At 40.0% G+C, this 23,769-nt stretch overlaps 1 protein-coding gene across 2 annotated transcripts; it reads right to left on the bottom strand.

Moving 5' to 3' along the window:
- On the bottom strand, positions 1-23,042 carry LOC109473752 (E3 ubiquitin-protein ligase RNF31-like). 2 transcript variants are annotated; one of them, XM_019773772.1, is made up of 20 exons: positions 22,973-23,042; positions 19,217-20,428; positions 18,302-18,448; positions 17,554-17,844; positions 16,820-16,916; positions 14,372-16,188; positions 13,875-14,025; positions 13,489-13,613; positions 12,819-13,082; positions 12,419-12,607; positions 12,046-12,255; positions 11,340-11,516; positions 10,911-11,009; positions 10,581-10,676; positions 8,298-8,412; positions 7,814-7,926; positions 6,859-6,972; positions 6,156-6,222; positions 2,995-3,266; positions 1-2,628 (listed from the first exon to the last, which is right to left on the bottom strand). In XM_019773772.1, the coding sequence occupies exons 2-20, from the start codon at positions 19,694-19,696 to the stop codon at positions 2,569-2,571; spliced, it is 4,884 nt and encodes a 1,627-aa protein (XP_019629331.1). In that variant the 5' UTR covers positions 19,697-20,428; positions 22,973-23,042; the 3' UTR covers positions 1-2,568. The 2 variants fall into 2 exon arrangements, with proteins under 2 accessions (XP_019629331.1, XP_019629332.1); XM_019773773.1 differs by lacking the exon at positions 22,973-23,042 and adding an exon at positions 22,244-22,346.
- Between the last annotated feature and the right edge of the window lie 727 nt (positions 23,043-23,769).

Here is a 23,769-nt window from a genome sequence, read left to right as displayed (position 1 = left end):
TTTGGTAGCTGTGGCGACTCAGTAAGCCTTTTGTATTATCATACAGTCACAGTACATACAGTCATACATGTACAGTCATCAGCTTGCATACCGGTATTCCATGATGCTGAAGCATGGTGAACAGTTCACCTACCCACCAGTCCCCGAATACTGACTGCATGTCAACGACTTGTCAGCCTCAACAGTACAGTCTGGGGGCTTCAAGGGTAATAAAGACATCCTCATCTCTACTAAGTTTGGACTCCCCTAATATTGGAGCCATGTCGACGACTTATCAGCATCAACAGGACAGCCTTCAGGTCCATGGGTAGTGATGACAGCATCATCTCTAATAAGGTTTGGAATCCCCTAATATTGGAGGCATGTCAACGACTTGTCAGCCTCAACAGTACAGTCTGGGGGCTCCATCGTTAATACAGACATCCTCATCTCTACTAAGTTTGGACTCCCCTAATATTGGAGCCATGTCGATGACATGTCAGCATCAACAGGACAGCCTTCGGGTCCATGGGTATTGGGTAGTGATGACAGCATCATCTCTATTAAAGTTTGGAATCCCCTAATACTGAAGGCATGTCAACAACTTGTCAGCATCAACTGGATAGCCTTCGGGTCCATGGGTAGTAAAGATAGCCTCATCTCTATTAAAGTTTGGAATCCCCGAATACTGGAGACATGTCGACGACTTCTCACTCCCAACTGGACAGTCTGGGGGCTCCAAGAGTAACAAAGACATTAAGACATCCTCATCTCTGCCATATCTGGAATCTACCAAATACTGGAGGCATGACGACAACTGTGTCAGCCTCAACTGGACAGTCAGGGGGATCCATGAAGATATCCTTATGGCAATACCATGTCTGGAATCCAGCAACTTCAGCTGACATTAGCACAGCTATCATCCACCAATGGCACATGACAGGTAATGCCTCTGTTGTCCTCAAAATGGGCAATGTTTTATCTGTTTCATCCAAGGGAGATGATTTCCATGCATCAGTTATTGTCTGTATTAACTAGCTGAATATCAGTATATACAAAGAATGCAACTCCAGAATGTTCAAATTCCATCCTTCATGTCTTTACCTCCTTGACAGAGGGATCTTGACTTGAATTGCTCATCAACCATGAATGTAATGTTCATCCATAAGGAACTCTTTCCATAGTTCATCACTTCAAGCCGGTATCGGTATCAAGGTTATCACAAAGATAAGTTTCACTTCACTTGGTAAGGATTTCCATTTGCAATATATGTAATATGTGGTCCTTTTTCCACTTCACTTTGTATGTACAGTAACAGTGACATGTCTGCTACTATTTCTCATGCCTTTGTCACAGCTTCTACAGGATTGTCAGGTAGAACTGTTCCAAGGATGGCATTTCATCTCCTCAGGTTCCAAGTTAACTGTAGATATGTATGCACAAAGCCAGGCATCAGATGTGTGACTTCAGTTATCTTGGTGTCATCTTTCATCTCATGTGAGGGGATTGCTGTTTTACAGAGATGTTGTTCTTCTGAGTATGGTGTCACTGAATACTAGTAATACGATGTAGTATGTATTGCTGCTGTGAAAGCTCACATTTTTACAGCACAGTTGCAGGCTTGATATGGCACTGTATTCTGTAGCCACCATGCACCATGTTTTCATGCCAATGTTGTAATAAGTCAACACATGCAATGAAAATCTGCAACATCATGCAGGAACTGCCAGGGTCTTCAAAGAAAACACAGCAGGAACACAGCAGTGCTTTGCAGTCGGTCTTTGCTCTTCCTCAGCAACCACATTGTGTGGCAATCTTCACAAAACTTTCCATCTCATCTAACTTGCTTCAAGCTGACTGAGGTGTCATATCTGTACTCTGTACATTCTGTCGAGTCACTGGTTACTCTGTTTTTTTGTCAAAGCCACCAACATTATAAATTCCTTGCAATGGATGTTCGCAATGCCTCAGAGTATGTGCTGGCAAGGGATTGCTCTTCTCTCCTTTGTCCCCAAATTATCACTTTGATCCATTGTCTCCAGGCATCTTCAGGCATCTTCCTTCATCCATTCCTTGCCTTTCAAGTAAATTTTATCTTCTCTTCTTCTTATCATTCCATAACTCTCTTCTGCAGCTTTCCCATCCTCACGTTACCACTGTCTGGTCTCCTGTCTCCAACATCCTTCTGCATCCTTCCAGGTCACTCCAAGTAATTTTTTCACAGATCTACTACCTGACTGACTGCAAAGCTGTGTGTTTGCTGTGTGAGGTGTTATTTTCCAGTAGTAATAGGCCTGGCAGATTTTGTGGTGTGCATATGGATGGCTCCTAGTGTGCTCCTGGCAGCATGCCTGAGTAACCGGTCAAGGGGGCTACTAGTATATAATGTAACCCCTGAGCAGCGAGAGATGGTGTAACCCAGGCTAATATGGCTCCTGTCTGTGTATGTTGAACACAGAGCTGGTAGTGCTGTCATTTGCGGAGCTATGGCTGCAGGTTATACTGCGCTGAGAAGCTGGCAGGTACCTAGGCTTTTGTTTACCAGGAAGGAAGCAGATGGATGTTAGGCTGCAGACCATGAGATGTTGGTTAGGTGTGATCTCGTCCCCGAGGAGGCTGGGGTGGCAGTGGCAACCTCTGCTGCACCTCCTAAAGACATGAGAAAACAAACTATATTGTCAACTGAATTACTACATAATCCATGCAAACAGAAATTATACAGCTGGTTTAATTAAAAGCAAATACATGTACATGTGTGTACTAGTATAACAATTACAACAGTTAACTTCCCTCCGCTGTGTTGTACAGTGAATGTTAAATTCATTACCAACACATCTATGTACATTGAACATATAATCATTATGTTAGTAACTTACCCACAGAAAAAGATAGGAAAGCTTCAAGATGAAAACTGATTTGGCATGTGCAACTGGGTACTGCAGCTAAATACATTGCAGGAAAAGAAATAAGATGGGAGCTATATTTTAAGTTAAGACATGTTCACTCATGAGGTACCTGAACCAGTCTCTGCCAGAAGGCCCTCTCCCCCTCTCTCCTCTGTGGTTGGGGTACCTGTCGTTCTTCTCTCAGAAGAAGAGCTCTGAGCTCATCAGTGTCCATGATTACCACTGGGTCTATCTTGTGGGTATTTATCAGTCCAACAAGGTACTCATTGTAGTGGAGCTTGCATAGCCCTGCATGTCCAGCAGGTGCTTCAAGACCACAATAGTCATCTCGGAGGCCATCATTGGTTTCCTTTTGTTCCATGACCTTACACCTGTTCCCACCTGAAAGAATAGCAAATAACACAAGATGAACTTGACAGCACACCTGTCTTGAACTACATTTGTTTTGTTTTTCTATCATCAAAAAGGTAAACAGAAGCCTAGCAATATTTTTAGAATTGTTTGCTATACACCCTTCAAGGCACAGCTTTTCATAATTATACATTTGTATACAAGTTTTGCATTTAAATTTCGGTTGCATGTTATAATGCCCAATATGTATATTGAATGTGCCATCTCATATGATGCAGTACCTAGATGTCTCACAAGGTGGCAGGGCATACCCAAAACCCCACAGGTTTTAGAATTATACACTTAATTACATACTGTATAAAAGCTGGGGACAGTAATAAAGAGTGTCTTACAATTCGCAGTGGTTCCTAATCTTTTGGTATTCTACTAAAAGTACATTTGTACTCTCAATTATTTTTCAATCATCTATGAAATTACCTTGCCCCCATGACTGTAATGGCATAGCCCTGGCCTGCTGCCAGAATACTAGTACTATAATGCATGTCACTCAGTGAATTTGTACCTAGTACCTACACGTACCTAGCTTCTCAGGTATTTGGCACCATCGTCAACATGACCCTAAGTAAGACCATTTATTATTGTATACACACAAGCATCCTGTACACGTTTACACTCAATGACGCACATCCTTTATGTTTTGGCTGTTTTTTTACCAAGTAAAACAAATTACACCTAGATACTGAGTTCAACATCTTGATATTTGCAAATATGATTGGCAGTTTTTGATAAACACAGTCTAAGACAACATTCTAAAAAGCCAATGTGTAATATAACAATCATTTATTAACTAAATGCTTCCTAGAATTCCTAAAATGTATATCTGGGCACATAACTACCAGGGTACAGGGGATTAGCAAGTCGTGACAGGATCCACGAACACAAGGATGTGGCTTGTAAACCAACACTACCATGACACTTTAAAAGTCCCACCAAATGTGAGGGTTGGTCATGTAAAAACAATGAGTCAGATAAGGGACAGAACATACTGGAAGCATTCTAGTTAATTCCGTGCACGGAGGTTCTGTTTTCTTTGCTAGGTTGTCCATAGTTAGTGAGGGGGGGGAATGGTATAACTGCAGATGGGAGTAACTGGAAATAGACTTCAGAGGTGATAGAAGTACATTTTGTAGTCAATATATGAACTTTGGCTGCTGACAGACATTCTAGATCATGAGGTCATGGGAAAAGGCTGCTAACAAATTCACATGACTCATGAGGTATTGTTTTTGTTGGCCTAAAAAAAATGTTCCTGCACTTATACATTTTTCCTGTGCTAATCACGTGAACCATAGAATGACTGGTGGCCAGCATTGATCCTTATCCAACTTTTATGACACCATAAAACCACCTTATCTACATTTTTTGTCAACATAAGGCCACACCAATTTAATTTCTTGGTTAACGGATTTTTCTAGAAAAATAATGGAGCGGGCGGGCGAAAAAAAAATAAAAATAAAAACAGGCCTAGGCATCCTATTATGGCCCAAAATGGTACGATAGGAGCCATGAAGTCAACACACCAGGCTGGTTCAAAATTTAAACAATGAATTTTAAACTTTTAATGAAACTACTGCATTGAAAGATGGAATGACTGTAACAAGTAGTAAGAAAATGACTGTTTTCAACTGTTCAGGGCAAAATATGGGCATTTTGCAGTTGATTCTGAATTTTTATTTTTATTTGCAAATCAGAAAAAAATGAAGCGGCGAATCCGTTAACCAAGAAATTAAATTGGTGTGGCCTAATAGAAAGGTAAAATTTGAGTTATGGTCAAAAACAATGTACTGCTATAAATAAAGTTGTATTATATCAAGGAGGGTAAAGATGATTTGGCTGTTCTACCATGTATTATGTGCTATTACATCAATAGGTCCAAAAGTGAACTGGCACATGAAAAGCACATGAAAAGCACATGATTGTCACAAGGCCATGATGACAATGTTTTCAAAATACATTGTATCAGATATCATCCTGTTCATCTTTATTCTTATCATACTCAATTCGTCCAATGATTCAGGTACTCTTGAATGCCAATCTTGAAAGGCTCCCATGTACAATGACTTAGAACTTTGGTATTACATACCTGAGTTCACACATTTTTCACACCTGTCGGAAGTGAAGGAGACAAGCTTTCTTTACTCTTGCTGATTACCATGTCAAGTAAGTCAGCGGCTCCTTTGTCGGCAACTTAAGAGACCCAAATGGGGGTAAAGCTAATATTTCAAAATTGTTTACTGGCAGTTCTTTCTTGCAAAACGTTTTTTTTATCACTTCTGACCTTTACCTCACTATTTTAAAATCATGTTACTGGTTCTATCGCTGCAGAGGCAGCAACCAAGAGAGGGCAGAACTGTAGCAAGCACAAAAGTCAATGAAAGGTATTCAAGCTTGGCTTAAACCTTTAAGGCGTTAACACATTTTGGCACAGAACCAACACAAAACTTTCAAAGGGGTGCCTTAGAAGCCAAACAATCCATCCCGCAAGATCTTGGTTTTGATTGTGCAAACAATGCCTTCCCTTCAACAGGAAAAGCACCTGGAAACCAAGAGTAAACGAGCTATACTACCGGTACCTCTTTGAAAAATGGAATTCCCCGTGCTGAGAAAGAAGAGAAAAAAGAGGAACAGAAACCATGACCTTATAAATTGAAAGCATGACTAAACAAAATACTTCCTCTTTTCAGTTTGTTCAATAACCTGGGAACAACCTTCTGCTGCATTGTTTTCTAAAATCACAAGTGTCTGGAATGTTTAAGTGGTCACATGCACACCATTTTTGAGATATACAACAGTTAATGGATGTCAGCATGTTTATGAGTTCTGTGAAGGATAGAAAGCAATGAAGCAGTGACTGTATACCTGTTTCATGGTCTTCTGCAGTCTGGGCAGCAGCTGGAGGTTCAGTATCATACTCAATTCCATTGTCCTGTGGAGACATACAATACATGCCTAAAGACAAAACAGTTGTGAAATGTATAGTGCTATGAGCTATCTCATGTTTCATACATCAGTTGATTTGGTCAACGCCACCTGTCACCTTCATTACTGGGCCATTGAAACATGGTCTTGACAACTATGCATTATGCATAAGTTTTATGCTCATTATTATCTATATATATATTATCTATACATCGTATATCTTGTTAACTATAGATATACGAACTATCCAAATATTGGAACAAATGTAGGAGAAAATGTCCTCTCAGTCACCAATGTTTAGGTGTTTTGCAATAGAGCATTTACTGGAACATACTACTGCACAGGCCAATGGCATAGTGTTTCTTTGAGCTATGTGTGAACATAAACTCATGTCATTTTTTCCTGCCAAATATTTTGAGGCTACAAGCAATGATAAATGAAAAAGATTGACAATTTTGTTGGAATGCTTGTGCATGCAACACACCTTAGTACTTGTCAAAGAGGTCAACCTCAGGTCAACGTAGGTATGTAAAACAATGGAGCTGTCTATCTGGCACAGGAATGTTTGGTGTAACCATGGTACTGTCACAGTGTAGTCAATAAGCAAAGTAGGTTACAGGTAACAGTCAAGGCAGGAACTCACCTGTAACAGTCTCTGTAGTTGGATAGGGTCTCTGTCCCTCATGTAGAACAGACAGTCTCTAGGGTGATGGGCATGGAGACCCTTCCTCGCACAGGAGGAAAATCTGGTACAGTTCTGTAAGCACATAATCATACAAAAAGTTGTAACAAAAGAATGCAATGATATAGGAAATACATGGACTGATACAAAACTAGCAGTGTTCCAAGAAAAAGAATTTCAAAACAGTGTCTAAAATGAGTATTTAATACTTTGAATGTCTTTGAAATGAAAGTTTTATAAAGTATAATGGTCACTGTTATACCATGAAGATGACATAATCAGCAATATCAATTTTGCCATCCCATTATGCATATAATTAAGTACATGCAATTCTGGATAGCCGAAATGCTATGTACCTTTATAGAAAGGCTAATACATGATTTTCAAACAGTTATTGTTGCTTAACTTAGTTCAAATATTGACCAAAGGTCAAAGCTCAAAGATCAGGTAGGCAAAGATATTCTATCAGAGTCTGTCATAAGGCTTCAGTGATCAAAAGACGAGATGTAAACACATTCATGCAACCTTTGTCAGCCATTGATCACACCTCAGAGTCAGCAATTTTTATCTACAAGTACCACGGGACTTTTGACCAAATACCAACTTGCTTCATTTGTGTTTACTTGAGATACCTACAACACTATCCAAGCACTCTTCAAAATTATGTCCCAACATTTAGGAAATGCATGACTTTAGCTATAATTCAACAACACACTCATTTGCTGTCAATAGTTTGTTTTTAACCTGGGACAGAAACATTAAGTACCTGGGTATGGGTAGCTAGGTTCCAGGTTTTCCCATTGCATTTGGTTGAGGTCATGGTTTTGAAAGCCTCATTAGTTATCAAGGCAGCACAAATTTAAAAGTCTTCATCTTCTAAGCATGTAAAACAATATCATAATACAAATGCACTTACATGTCTGAAGGTGTTGTAGCATCCGGAGCAGAACTCATGCTTGCATTGTACACATTTAAAATGCATACAGCCACCTTTGGCAAGGGCATATCGGAACTTGCAGTTCGGGCAATCTGAAATGTAATAAAATAAAGTTCAGTGGAGAAGAATTACATTTTTTACCATTGCTGTGTATTAATTTTGAACTGTTATCAAGGAGCATGATGTATTACAAATTCCATATTCAACTTGTGGTTAGGAAGAAACACACAGGTAATAAAGTTGTATTCTCTCTCTATCTCATTGACTCACTCACTGACTGACTCATCACTCACTCACTCACTAACTCATTAACTCACTCTCTGACTCACTCACTGACTGACTGACTGACTGACTCACTCACTTACTCACTCATTCATCATGCTTAGATTCTAATGACATATTCAACATTATATTGTGACATACCTCAAACAGTTTCTGAATACTAAAGAAAGGTACTGCATACCTATTCCACAGTCATTCAGTATGGCTGCCAACCCTGCAGCCTGGAACTCAGGGTCATTAAGTTCCTTCCATGCCTGGAATTCTTCACAGGTGATGTTTTCATGCTGCTCTTCCCACTGTAAAACAGGTTTATTATTAAAAATTAGCATAAGACAAGCACACTCTAAATACGTGGCAGACATACTGGGAGAAGCTATAGTTGACAAACCCAAAACATTCTGGTCGTACATAAAAGGACTGAGGAAAGACCTTGTCGGGGTAGCACCCCTAAAGGTGGGAAATACCATCATCAGTGACAGTGGGAAAAAAGCAGAAGTACTCAGTTCACAGTTCAAAAGTGTTTTTACAGAGGAAGACACCACAGATATGCCATCTCTAGGCCAGCCCTGTACTCCTCCAATGGAACATATAGTAGTTTCTACTGATGGTGTCGAAAAAATGCTTCAAGGTCTCAATCCCTCTAAAGCATCCGGACCAGACCAAATACCACCATGGTTCCTCAAGTTGACAGCTAGTGAAATCGCGCCTGTTCTAACCAATATTTTCCAACACTCGTTAAACACTGCAGAAATCCCTAAAGATTGGAGGGATGCAAATATATGCGCCATCTTTAAAAAAGGAGATAGAGCGGTCCCCAGCAACTACAGACCTGTTTCACTGACCTGCATATCCTGCAAACTACTTGAACATATTATCCATAGCCAAATCATGAAGCACCTAGAAAGTTACAGTATATTAACAGATTACCAGCATGGATTCAGAGCCAAACGATCCACAGAAACACAGCTTATACTAACAGTCCATGACATAGCTGGCGCACTAAACAGTAAACGGCAGGTAGATTTAGCAATACTTGATTTCACTAAAGCCTTTGATAAAGTCCCCCATGGCAGGCTCATCTCAAAACTGGAGTATTATGGAATCCAAGGCCCTACGCTGAATTGGTTAAAGGCTTTCCTGACCAACAGGGAGCAAACAGTAGTGGTTGAAGGGAAGGCGTCGGCTCCAGTTAAAGTAGCGTCTGGGGTCCCTCAAGGAACCGTCCTGGGGCCATTGCTCTTTCTCTTGTATATAAATGACCTACCAGATCAGCTTGACTCAAATGTGAGGTTATTTGCCGATGACTGTCTATTGTATGTAGAGCTTTCTACACAGACCGACTCACAACTTCTCCAAAAAGACCTGAACACCCTGGAAGAATGGCAAAGCAAATGGCTCATGCAGTTTAATCCCGAAAAATGCTACATTATGCACATAACAAACAAACGAACACCACATGCAACTAGCTACCAGTTTTGTGGTCAGGCTTTAGCAACCACAAAAATCCATCCGTATCTGGGCGTCACGCTGACAAGCGGACTGAAGTGGGGTGCACATGTTAATAATATCACAACTAAGGCGAAACAGACATTGGGAGTGATTAAACGTAATCTGTGGGCATGTCCAACTAGAGTAAAATCACTTGCATACACGTCACTTGTAAGACCGAACCTAGAATACGCTGCGACAGTATGGGATCCATATACAAAGAAAGACAAAGACAAATTGGAAAGGGTACAGAATCAAGCTGCAAGATTCTGTATGAACAACTATGTAAGAGGTGCTAGTGTCACGGAAATGAAAAGAAACCTACAGTGGACTTCACTGGAAGACAGAAGAAAGATGTCTAGACTATGCATGATGTACAAAATGACTAATAAACTGGTGGATGTCCCAACTACTAAGTACCTAATACCAGCCCAGAAGAGAACAAGAAATAGCCACGCATTCAAGTACCAGAGTTATCAACCAAGGATTGAGGTGTTCAAGAGTTCATTCTTTCCTAGAACTATCGCAGAGTGGAACTCACTGTCACCAAGTACAGTAGGGGCATTGTCAATAGATAGCTTTAAACAATGTCTAGAGCTAGAAGTTCAAGGGTTAGGTGTAACAAGTCGATCGGTGTAATATAGCCAGCTGCCGCCGCGCCGCGTGCCTGCGAAGCTGGTGTGTTACGCCGAAAGGCGGTTATACCGGCTATACAGATACAGATACAGATACAGAATTAATGAGGTATTAGTGGCATTTCACTAGGTTAATCTTGCTTTTCACAACAAACGACAAATGAAGTACACATGTACAATGTATAATACACTTGCTTTGAATTAATAATACTATTTTTATGTGGGCCCATGAAGATGGCAAAAATATCTAACAATACAATATTTACATATCAATACGTGATAGTCAATACAGACAAATTTAATCAAATAAAAAGCAACAAAATCCATTAGACAGAACATACCGGCTTCTTGCATTTGTAACAAGTAGACCTTCCACAGTCTGCACACAGCATCCTCAGTCTCTGCTCAGGCTGATCATTAATCATACCTGATGAACACTGCAAAGAGGAATACAAGATTTTATTTCATACAAATTATAAATAGATATTAAATCATTCAAGGATGAAATTTGGGCTGTCTCTAATATTTGTTCACATATTAAGTTGTCTATGACAACATTTGTAAAGTATATCAGTTGTCATTTTATTGTCCATTGGGCGGAAAATTAAAACAGAATCATGATAAAATTGTAAGAAAAATACTGCTGGTTCTGTGGGTATTTCTGTACTTACATTTGAACACCATCTGAAGTTAGGTAGTTTCATCAGTGTCCGGTCCCTTAGCTTTTGTTGGAAGAGTTCATGGACATCATCATCCAAAATATTCTTTAGCTGCAGAAACAAAAACATCATTTATCAATAATAATAATACATAATAAAAAATAATATTATCAATATATTAACCGACTAATCAAGTACTGAAAAATCATCAACCAGTAAAGCTCTCTCTTTGTACTCTATATTATCACTTGAGCTTGTTTTGTAGTCAACACATATCCCTTACCGACATTATCTGAAGATACTGGTCTACACTTGTGATTATCATTTGGACACCACCTTGACCAATTATTAACCACACTGAACTTAAAACTGTGTGTAAAGGACAGCATTTAGCAGATTCCAAAGATAATACAACAAGTGGAATTGCACACCCTTCCTTACCATGATATCAAGAAGGTTGAAAAACTCGGATTCTGCATCTTCATCATCGTCGAGATCAGGTTGACTACAGACAGGACAGACCATGTCCTTGATGTTCTTGTCCCTGATGGTGATGGTGAAGTACTGTTTCATACAGGACACACAGACTTCACAGCTACAGTGGGTCAGTACCAGCAGCTGGAGGAGGGGGGGGGATTGATATTGTCATTAGAAGATTGTATACAATCAACATTCATAATAGAGATGGATGACAAAGCACCAAGGTACATGTAAAATAATTTTTTCAAATGTTACAGTTGAACACCTGTAGCCTGGTTACCAAACTTACTTTGGCTCCAAAGTTTTATGCTATTTGCGGAGATGATTAAAGCTTGGTAACCAGACTACAACACATGGGCCCTACATTGCTATGAACTGCGAGACTAAAAAAAGACAGGAGTCAGTCAAGGGAGGGGTTCCTCTCTAGAAGTGATTACACCCTGAAATGATGATTACAGTAAATTTATGTCGTATATATTTTTCATGGCTTTTTTGTAAACATGATAAGCAAATTGACAGATCATTTACTCAACCACCATATCTATAACGCCAGAATGCATTCTAGTATTTCAAAATAAACACATAGAATATTGGCTCAAAGAAGACAATTGCATTAGGTTCCTTTCAGTTAATACTAGTATACAAAACATTGTGACCAGGAACTAACCTTATGTTGTGGCAGCACGTCCGTGCAGACCTGACACTCGTGCTGCAGGTACTTTTTACATGATTCTAGACCCTGACAGGACCGCACAGCCTCGATGATGTCCTCAAAGTCATACTCATCGTACTCTCCACTCTCAATCAACTTCACTGCCTGTTCAGCCCTGCCCCAAGATGGGAGGTTGAACTGACATAACAGCATTCTTACATTTCTCTGAAATAAAAGAAGAAAAACAGTGCAGTTTAGTTGATATACATGTAATCCATTTCATAACATGAGGGGGGGGTTAAAAATTCTTGCTCTTACCCCACATTTCTACACAAAAGAGCAATTAAAATAGCAACTACACAGTCAGAGAGGGAAGACTATAATGTACCTCAAAGTCCCCTGGCTTCAACTCGACTCTGTTGCGGTTTTCGTCCTCTTTCCAGATGTGCTCCTCGAACGGTCTCAGTTGTTCCAGTTGTATGGCCTGGATGGCCTTCTCTGCATCACCACAGTTCTCCTGTAGAGCCGCAAGGACCTGATCCTGCTCAAACTCCTGGAACTCCATCACATAGATGAACTGGAACACAAATAAACAGTTGGACACAAAGTTAAGCCTTTTCGTCATTATGTATTATACCAACACAGATGGAACTTTCATGCTAACAAACAGTGATGCTTTCAATGCAGATATTCAAGAAAATTTAGCCTACAGTAACATGTTAGGCTGTTTTTCTAAAGAGATGTGCACCAATTTTTTTTTTACTCAGTGTGAAATGATTATGTAATACCTTTTTCCGTCTGCAGTCGATGCACTCTTTGATGGATTTGGCAATGTCTCCTTCCTGTTTTCTCAGAGCTTCCGCTGCTTCCTGTGTGGTGATGACTCCGACTATGTTTGTCTTCAACTTCTTCGATTCCTCTGTTGCCTGTGCTGCCACACTCGACACAAGCTCCTGCCAGTTTTCCTTTAGCCAGTGTACAGGGTCGCCGTTTTCACAGTGGAGCAGAGCTGCTTGCACCTCTTCTGGGAGAAAGCCTGCATTCTCTGCTGCCTGTGACAAAAATGAAGAAAGAGAGAGAATACATTTACTATCTTATAACATACTAACCTCCTTGATACTACCAATAAGACAAAAAACTGTAAATCACTTTAAATTCATGGTAGCAAAAGTTCTGAGAAAAATGGACATGTTCACGGAACTATATGTTTGCTGTAGGATCAGAAATCGATGCAGCAAAAAGAAAGTCGGCGAATTATTTGTTCATGGCAATGATAAGTTTGTAGTGCAGAATTGACAACAAAACCCGGAAATATACATGTAACTTGTGATTTACAGTAGAATCAGCTAAGCAGAAATGCATAAAAAAATATCATACAACTGACTATCAGTATATATTGCTCGCTTTCTTTAACTTAGAGCTAGTTAGGACAAATTGACTATACTAATGAGAACGTACTCTGAACCATTTGATCATCTGTAGTCCCTCTGTCCTCATGTCTTCTTGTCTTTTCCTTTCCTGTAGTTCCCGGATGTTCATGGGTCTCCTTTCCACCTCTCCTTGCTGACCCAAAGATGACAGGTCTAATAACAGAAAATAATGACAATGAGTGAAAATAACCTGAAAAATTTAGAATGAACCTAATGGAGCATCTGTCTGAAAAGGATGGAAATAATGTCACATCGACTGTCTGTATTCTTGGTAACAACCACCCATGCTTACTTTCAAATTTTGTTTGCAAAATACAGCAATTTTGTTATGGTATCCTGTTTGTAATAACGTCAATGCAATGCCACCTCCGCCTCCTAGTTTTATAGGTTTGACAACAACAAGAAAACTGTTACCTGGCTGTCTTTCAGCCATGGGTGAGTCAGGTATGTCAGTGACCCCCTGTGCTGCAGTGTCTGGTGGTCTGGACATGAGTGGTGCAGGAGACAGGGACGCTCTCTGTCGTTCCTCATCCTCCTTCTTAGCCAGCTGCTTCTCCCTCCAAATCTACATCATGAAAAGTTGAAAATACAATTACAAAACATACCTCACACCAGTGTTCCAGCCTGCTCCAAATTATTTTCTGTCATGTCAATATTGTTTGAAGTAACATCATATCAAGGGAGAAAGGCGTTGTGGCATTGTACCAGAGGTGCCACAATCCTAAGGGGAGCCAGGGGCATGCTCCAAATGTAGATAAACACCCTTATACAACAAACTTCTTGTCAAATACATAAATATTCCTTCATCAATTTTCAAGTCAAAGTGAAGTAAACATTCACCAAAACTGCTTAAATTGCCAACAGAAGGAAAGTGGAACATCATGACAATGTGTCCACAGACGGATTCTAACCTGATCCTGGATCTCAGAGATAGTCCCACCAGGAACTCTAGATTCAGCTTTTCCAGGTAACATTGCAGGTGTATCCACTGGTGTCAAGTCACCACCCATTGTCTCTGGCCTCTTCCCAGATGGTGCACTCCTCTCCAGATTCAGTTGTGACAGAGATTCTCCCACATTTGTGATAGCCTCCCCAGTGACTGACACCTCCTGTATCTGTTCTTCTGTCCCTTTTATGAACTGTGGGTTGTCACTTGTCTTGTTGCACATAGCACAAATCCTGGTATCTCGCTCATTGATAAATGTGCATGCCTCACAGTGCCATTTCTGGGAGTACCCTTTTGACTTGCTGGGTGAAAGAGGTTTCGAAGCAGTACTCTGAGATGATACCAATGGTGGTGATGCTGGTTTGATGACTTGTGATTTGGCTGTATGAGATTCAGCATCCTGCCCCTGTTTGTGGGTTTCCTTATTACTAGCTGCAGCAGTCTGTCCAACATTGCTCTGTCCCAACCCTGCTGTAGGCTGTTCCATAGGAGGTCTCCTTATGATATCTTCTGCCTTCTGAAAGGGCACAGCATCAGCTCTGTAGGGTCTTTGCTCAGATGTTTGACTTGCTGCCAATGGTGCTGGGACTTTGGGACTCTGTGAAGGCTTCCATTCCATAGAAGGGGGTGGCTTCAGCACTTCTGGTAAGCCAAGCTCCCTCATGGATGGTCTTGGCTCAGGTAAGAACCTGGAGTCGTGCTGCATCAGTCTGCTGTCAATCAAAGGCAGCTTGGCATTGCAGACCCCACAGGTGATGTTGACAATCGGATTGGAGTGTCTACAGCGAGTGCAAGTGATTTCAGAGAAAGACATCTGTGGCCTGGATGGGGCTTCAAACTCTTGTGGTGGATGTCTGTACTGTAGCGTGTATGGTTGTCTTATGGGAGCCTGCTGTTGTCCCCACATTGCTGCCATGTTCTGAGGGCCTGCAAAGTTCTGCCACTGTTGCTGTTGGGGGTGAGGATGTTGACCTTGAGGCTGGACAAATTGACCTTGACCTTGAGCAAAGTTAACAGCCTGATATGTTCCTTGAGGCAAGGCAGGTCCTGCATGCTGTGTATCAGTTCTCTGGGACTGACCCATGTATGCTTGCTGTTGTTGACCCATGTATGCTTGTTGCTGTTGCTGTTGTTGTTGCTGCCTCTCCATTCTCCTTTCTGTACCAGTGAGTTGTCTCAGGGCTTCCTCAACCATCGCTTTTTGCTTCAGCAGATTTTGCCTCTTCTTCTCTAACTCCACAAACTCGGGAGTCGCCTCTGAGAACTTGCTCTGCCTCTCGTTTATTTCTTCGATCTCAACTCTGTACTTCGCAATCTCGATCTCAAACTTCATCACCCTTCTACTGAGATCTGGTATCTGAGGGCCTGCATGGGCTTGTGGTGCTGCTGCAGGTGTGATAGCCACTGTCCTAGCAGGCTGTGGACTCAAAGACTGACTAGGTTTAACACCAGATGCCACATCCAAGGGCTGTCCACCAAGGGATACGCCTGACAGTACATTAGGAGTGACTGTAGCCACCTTGTCAGGGGATATCTGTGATGGACTCGTCCGTAATGGCAGGGACCGGTGCTGATTTACAGGTACTTGTGACTCCTGTTCGCCTGGTGGTTCATGCATTTTGTCAATGGGTACTCGGACATGGGACCTTCTAGTCTTGTGCTTGTGGAGTTGTGAGTCACATGTGAGACAATGGGCTGCTTCACAATTTCTACACCACTGGATGGCTGGCTCCTCACATACTTCACAGTTCTTGACTTCAGATGTTGTAACAGGTGCTATAACTGATCAATATAATATACATGTAGCTGGTAACATCGGCATTTTTGATCGACTCCATGGTGAGCTATGGATCTATATATGACTGTATCACTACAGATGCACATTAAATATTCCAGGCTTATCTCCAATCTTACTACATAGTCATTATTTTCACTGTCATGCATGTATGCATGCAATGGTATTAAAGTTTAGTTGGAACTTGCAAGTAACTTTGATAACATTGAATGCAAAAGTTGCAACTACATTTGACATTCTGGACTTTGTCTTTTGAAATTTTGCTCACCAGTTACTGCTGTATTAGCAGTATTACAGTATGGTAACCATCATGTGACAATGATTGATACATATATCAAATGAACTTTGATGCCAAAGGTCAATGGACTTTGTTCAGAACAATCAAACACAAACATCTGGTATATATTGAAAATAGACTCCTTCCTCAGCTGACATATTTCACATGCACTTCTCTATTTCAACAAAAATATCTTATAGCCACATTTTAAAAAACAGAAATGACTGCAGCTACTAAAATAAAAGGGTTAATATTTGTGTATGCCTGCACTGTAAATTTATCCAGATAAAGTACTGGAAACAGGAATGGGAACATGGATAGTCATTGCTATCAAAACTTACTTTGTTGATGTTCAAGAGCAGGTGGTTGCACAAAGTCTTTAGCTACATGTCCAAGTTCTTTAGGAGACTCAGGAACTGCTCCAACAGACTCTGAACCCTGTTAAGTATATGAATGCACAACGATGCCCATCATCTGTATTGGCATATGTAGCCCATGTTATTTTTTAGATGCCTGGACCAAAAATGTACTAGGGAGAAATCTTCATCATTAAAGCATGGGAGACAACGGTATTATCAAAGCATTGCTAAGTGATATACCTGAGTTTTTGACATAAAAATATTGCTAGCAACATCCAGAACATTTGAAAATATCGCTTTGAGTAAACAATCATATATTTATCCCAGGAATCTATTTTGCCCAGGCCTAGAACTGGGAAAAGGAACACACATGATATCATAGCCAAAATATCAGTTCTGCAAAACTTTAACTTCCTAAAAGCTTGACTGTTCCGTCTAGATGTTTATCAACAAAAAAGGATTATTGTTACTAATCACTAAAGGTGTTTGTAACTTTGTTTAAAAATTGAGACAAAATGCCAACATGTAGCATACTACTAGCCCTGTATTTAAAACCATTTCTGAACCTTTGAAAACTGCAGTTGTCAAAATAGCAGCTGTTGAATGACCTTGACTTTAGACAAAGAAAATACAGTTTGAACATCTGGCAAGGCTACATGTAACAACAAAATGGATTACTAACAATGAATGAATTAATGAATAGAGGTATACAACACCTGTTGTCCAGAGTAAGCTAGGCTGGCCTGCTCTCTCTGCCTTTGGTAGTACTGGTCTTTAGCAAGTTGTTCAGCTTGTTGGAACATTTCCATAGGAATATGTATGTACATTGTTTCAGGTTGGGGATGCGTGCCGCATATTATCATCTCTAATTCAAGCCGTGCCTGGATCAGGTCTGCAGCAACGCCAACAACCATGTCAATATCTGGTTCTTTCTTATCCTCTGGGAAGGCAAGGCCGTCTGGAGCAACTACGGTATAGCCAAGTTTATGAAGAACCTTTCTTGACCCCTGAAAAAAAAGATTAGACATGTATAAGCAATTCTGAACACCTCTCAAATGTTTCTTTCTTACTTAACTTTGCTAGAGCTGCTCTTCAAATCTACATCATTGCAATATAAATCCTGACCTCATTTGTTACTCTTTTACCTTCAAGGTAAATAGAAACTATTTGTTACAATTCAAGCATATGCAGTTAATATACAGTTTTTGTGAATGTGCCTTGGACATGAATGCATATAGATGAAAGGAATGTAACATCAGGCAGCTATTGTCAGTGGAAATTTTCTAGACACTCTTTCATGGGGTCAGGTTTGCATGATCTAATTCTCAAAGTGAAACCATGCTCTGTTTCCTTTCAATCTACGAAAGCAATAGTAAGTACACAATCTATCTTTCATGGAATTAGGTCATGGTTGTGAAACTGTGATAGAGAAACAACATTGTACCCTGGAAACATAAAACTCACTTGAATTACGTCTACTTTTGTCTTGAAGATCCCATTGGAAAACTTGACAACCGTCCAAAAAGCTGGTCGCACAGGTTTCAGCAGATTTCGAGCATATTTTTCTAGAATGGTAACTGCTGCAAGAAGGTCCAGGATTTTCTGTGGATTCTGAAACAAGACATCCGGGAAAATTAGTCACAAAATCTTGGTATCCAATGGAGGAGTTAACACTATGGTATGGTAAAATGACTGCAAATGTTCCATACATTATAATTTATAGACAGTGTATTACAGTTGCAAAGCCAAAAAATAATAATAATGGGCTGAAAATAACATCGGTAACATTTTAAAATATCATATTTGACTTGAAACATTACAATGGTAACACCATTCCAGCTAGTTTTATACTTACACTTGAAAAAAACTAGCTCTTTTGAAAAATACACTAATTGGCCAAATGAACTTGCAACTGTTTCCGTACATTATGCAAAAATGAAACCATTACATCAGTGCATTATGCTCTAAGATTACGTACGTCATGCAAGTCATTAGAAACCGAAACCACTACAGCTGGGAAACTCTTTCCGGGGAGGGGGTTTCCATCGGTATTGATTGGGAATGCCAATTTATAGTTGTTGCACTTTCACTTCTCAGCAGTTTACCAACAGTAATGACTGCGAGTGCTACTGAAGGTGTCTGACATTCTGGAGCTGTGAAATTTTTCCATTCATTCATTGTGACTGGGGTACTTGAGTTGAGAGGTCTACATGGATCAAACTGTTTTGATACATAAATGAATAATGTATATCCAATTTTGCAATATTCATATAATATTGAGGCCTAATTTGTCTGGGCCAACATTGTAAAGTCAAACTTGTAGCTTAACAATCACAAACAAAGCAAATACATGATTCATGACAGAACTAATGTACTTACCTGTCTACAATTATCAAGTAGCAACCTGTCAAAGTCCACATGTTTATACCTCTCCGCCAAAGTTGCGCTGCAATTTATAATTATCACCACAAAGCTATGAAACATAACTATGGACAGCGTCCCGACTTGTTGGTACACGGATTTAAGCTCATTTTCGAATGACGTTCGTGCACTTTGTCGTTCTTGTTGCTTTGTTTGGTGGTGTGCATGATCCGGACTTGCTAGTTGTGCAGAGTTTCCACTCTGTGATGTGTTGACGACATTGTTCGACGGTGCCCCTGTTCCATCCATTGCTTGTCTTGCTTGTACGTTACCATCCAACGCCATTTCTTCATTATTATCTTCTATCTGACAGCTGGATGTTTCTCTCACAATAGGTCTACTATCTGGCATATCATTGATAATTCTTAATTCATTTTGGTTGGACACTGAATAATCTCTTATTTGAGACAATCTCTCTGTTTCAGTAGGGTCAGCCATGGCAGATAATGAATTTTGTATCCTTCTTCAGGCAAAGAAGTAGAATATTCAGTCTGTCCTCTTGTTACTTTTGCACTAGTAGCAGTGAAAAAGGTATCAGAATATTTACTCTAAACAATTACTTGTAAGATAATACTAGTGAAATAAGTGTAAACAGCACATGTTACTACTCTCATGTAGAGAAAATATTGAATATAACATAAAAGCAAAATATGAGCAACTGATTCCAATATTAAATTCTAAACATCACTAAAGCCTATCTTATAAGTTCTTTCCTATTAATGCAAACTGTTAGCTACTCAAAAAACCTGCCACAATTAACTTTTTCCCCTTGTTGCAAGCCAAATTAAAATGCAATACTGGATAGTTTACTCTCTATACTCGTTACTTTAAAAGATGAAATTAATGTGATCTTAAAAGTAACCAATACAACTCAGAAAGGGTAAATAGCCATGAAAATGTATCATCACCAAAAACATTTATCACATCTGTTGTAGTCTTATGGTCTGTGGGGACAGGTGAATATTCTAATGCAATGCCATTCACTGATGATTCAGAGTTTAAAAAAAAAAAACAATCTGGCGAGAGCCAATTTTTGCCAGATTCCACCCAAACTCTAGCTGGCCACTTCAAGCTGTCACCAATAGATTCGGCAATCTGTCGTTGTCTCCTCTTCTGTTGACGATTTGCAATCAGCAAACTTCCTCCTTCTCTTCTGAAATTATCTGACAACTGGAAGGTAGACAAAGTATGCAATATCCAATTAGTAATTAATCCCTGGAATGCAAATATGGGGATAACGTTTTGCATATATGTTCAAGTAATAATGCAAAATAAGGACAGACTAATGACTTCAGACGTTGTAACAGGTGCTAATGATGTACATGTACAATAAGGACCTAAATTGCATAATTAATGCAAACATAACAATTCCTTCATGGGAACTTTATACTTGTGGCATACGGAAGTTTAAGTTAACTTAAAGATTAACATCACAATGTATAAATGACATGAATGTGCATTTGAATAATTAATTGTGATATGTATGACTTTGTTATTGCCTACATCTTTGATGCTACACATCTCTTAAGCTTGTTAGTTGCTCAGAATTGCTTGGCAACAGCTGTGAATATTTGCACAGACTTTCTCAAAAAGGCTTATCATAAGAACATGTCAATAAATGGGCTAGCACACAAGTTTTTGTAACCAGAAATTCGGTGAGATATGATGCCCTTGTTTAGCCTGTTTTTTTTCATGTTTCAATGCAGAGGACCGACTGTCATGTCTCTCTTACTAACACATAACATTATGTTAATGTGACTTCACCCCCCTCCTCCAAGCACGTCAGTGCAACATACTGCACCTGCGCAAAACATGTATTGTGCATAGCACTTCGGCAGAACGTCTCATATAAGGTTGTATTCACATATATAAGGTTAACATCCCGTCTGCAGTTTCCAAAAGTTATGTAGGAAAAGATTTCGTCCACAACAGGCAAACTTTAGATGCAACGTTGACCAAAAATCCAACAAAAACCCGTCAAATACCAGGGTTTCACGCAGGAGCAGTAAGTTCTACAATGTGCTCTCCTTCCATAGCAGATCACCTTACCAGTGTAACATGACTGAATCTCTATGCAGGTGTTTTTAAGGTCAAGAGTTGGAACAATACTTCTTTCATTCAGAACTACAATGGTAGTAGGATTGAATTTCGCTTCTTGGTCCTGATAAACAAGGAGACCTTCAAGGCTTCAAAAATTTAACGGCTTCAACGCAAATAAGCACATTCACATGTCAGTGTATGAACAGACTATCTATGATTGGATGAAAGTTACGAAAGATTGAATTCTATTGGTCAGTGGATTATAATTTGCATGTAACCTGGTGGCGTCCATAGTTACCTTGTGGTAGCGGGGCACTCAAAAGTCACAAGGTCATAGTTTATGAGATGGCAACAAAAGTTGCGACATTTAGTAATTAGTAAGAGCAACTTCACTGCCCCAACCAAGACGGTTCAATGCTAACATTACCCTTATTTGCACAACATTATTTGTTCCTTTGTTAAAAAAACTTGATTCTTAGGAATAAATTAACTGCTTTAAACTTGTAGATAACTCAATTTAGTCAGTTGTGTATGCGTATTTGTATAGCCTGTGTAACCGTCATTCGGTCGGTAACGTGGTGTTTAGTCTTAGGCAAGAAAATATGTGTTCTAAGACCACTGACGTGGAACTCAAGCCCCAGGTGTATACTTGTGACGTCATTGGACTAAATATGTTGTTATATAAGTACATAGGAGGTCTCTCATGGCCAGTAACCTATCAAATGCAACCTGAAGACAAATTACGTTCTATTGATTAAAGCCTCAAATCATACTATCGATTATTTGTCAATATACGATCAAAGTCCACCAAGTAACCCTCCCACACGACCCAAACACTTTAACGTTACCTCCCGGCTATTTGACGGTATTAAACTGCACTAAAGGCTGATATACAACTAGTCTTCTGGCAGCTCATAGTTCTTGACTTTGACAAGCAATACTAACCAATAACTTCTTCCCGAATTCGTTGAACCAAGTCCTTGGTTGAATTGTGTTATCCTGTTGCTAGTGACGTTCACTGTGAGCTGCGTACCTTACTCAACTCGCTGGCGCCCTTTGATCTACTCCACGCATGCGCATGGTCTTTGTGCCCGGCGGAGAGTTAACCGACTGGGGGAATACCCAGCCTCATACCTATTAAAGAGAGGGTGTAAACCTCCTTGCTCAAAGCTATTTTTTTCTTAAATTTCTTACAGTTTCAAACTGATCAAACATTTGACATAACGTTACATGCAGTTTTCTTTCTAGACCACATCTTGGACAAATCGTGACAACTCTAGATTTTCACCCCGTCGGACGTCCTGTTTTGACTCACAGTCACAGCCACATATTATCTGTCACAGTGGTTTCTACTCTAGGTCGGATTTGCGTTAATATCTTTTAAAATATAGCAGTCCATATATAATCCCAAAAGTTCCACAGCTTTTGTTGTGTGCTGTATAAACTGACATTCAACCACCCTCAATCGTCATTTAACTTTTTAAATACACTATATATGTACGGTCAAGACTTACTGATAGGCAAAAGCTTCAGGAAGTGAAAGCCATCATGTGCTATGTGGTACCAAATACATTGTGAAAACTGTTTTGTCTGGGGAAGCACTTTCTGCTACACCCATGTTCTTATCATATATAATTACCATGATACACTTAGCAAAACACATATTCAACAAACCTGAACGCTAGTAATAGCGAGGCAAACCGTGTGATCTACCAGCTGGTACCCGAGCAGCGGAAGCGAGAATGGAACTACCACGCCCGTTGACCTCAATGTGCCATTACGTCATCCATTCGGTGGAAAACCCCGGCCCTGGCAGTCACGCTATAAAAAGCGTAATTAGCATTAAAGCCATCTGTACCTTCAATGATACTTTCGCCCAACACTGGTAAAATTTTGAGTGCTCATTTAGACATCGGTAGGTTTCGTTGAAGAACATTTTAGGCTATCAGCGCCACGCTGCGACCGCTTGTGAAAATGACTTTTAATTTAGCACAGCCAAAAGCCCAAATCCTTAAATCAGACGGTCTTGTCTTGCAAAACTCGTTTATGCTAAAGGTCACATTTGCAAACCGCAGCCTGGCCGGGCTGTTTCGATTAACGAAAAATGAACAATTTGTATCAATAATATACGCATTAAATAGTTCCCATTATTATTTTTTCAACTTTTTTTGTAGCCTGGTTACCAAACCTATTATAGCTCCCGAGTCCTACATCCTCTCCGCAAATCTCGGTCTCGGGAGCTAATAGGTTTGGTAACCAGGCTACTTTTTTGTCTTTTATATCATACTACTTTTCGTTCTATAAGGCTGCCGGCCGGGCCCCGGTTTGGAAATGTGACCTTTAGATATAGCATTACGTCTGCAAGATCAGTACCAAACTCGCCGATATACTAGGAGAGAGAGATACCGGCATATAATTACATTTCATTGCGCAACAATGCCGTGATGAAGTACCTTGTCTTTTTTATTAGT

Source organism: Branchiostoma belcheri, unplaced genomic scaffold (genome assembly GCF_001625305.1).
Source record: "Branchiostoma belcheri isolate BF01 breed outbred unplaced genomic scaffold, Haploidv18h27 scaffold3, whole genome shotgun sequence".
Classification (NCBI taxonomy): Eukaryota; Metazoa; Chordata; class Leptocardii; order Amphioxiformes; family Branchiostomatidae; genus Branchiostoma; species Branchiostoma belcheri.
The sequence above is the reverse complement of the archived record's forward strand: the minus strand, read 5'-3'. Positions and strand labels throughout refer to the sequence as shown.

Bases quoted from the DNA above. Each gene is read 5' to 3' on its own strand.
- LOC109473752 (XM_019773772.1), bottom strand. From the start codon at position 19,696: ATGGCTGACCCTACTGAAACAGAGAGATTGTCTCAAATAAGAGATTAT. The intron at 11,517-12,045 runs GTTAGTTCCTGG...CCCCTCCTCCAG, and splicing joins ACGTGCTGCCACAACATAAG to CTGCTGGTACTGACCCACTG. The intron at 6,973-7,813 runs GTAAGTGCATTT...ATGTGCTTACAG, and splicing joins GCTACAACACCTTCAGACAT to AACTGTACCAGATTTTCCTC.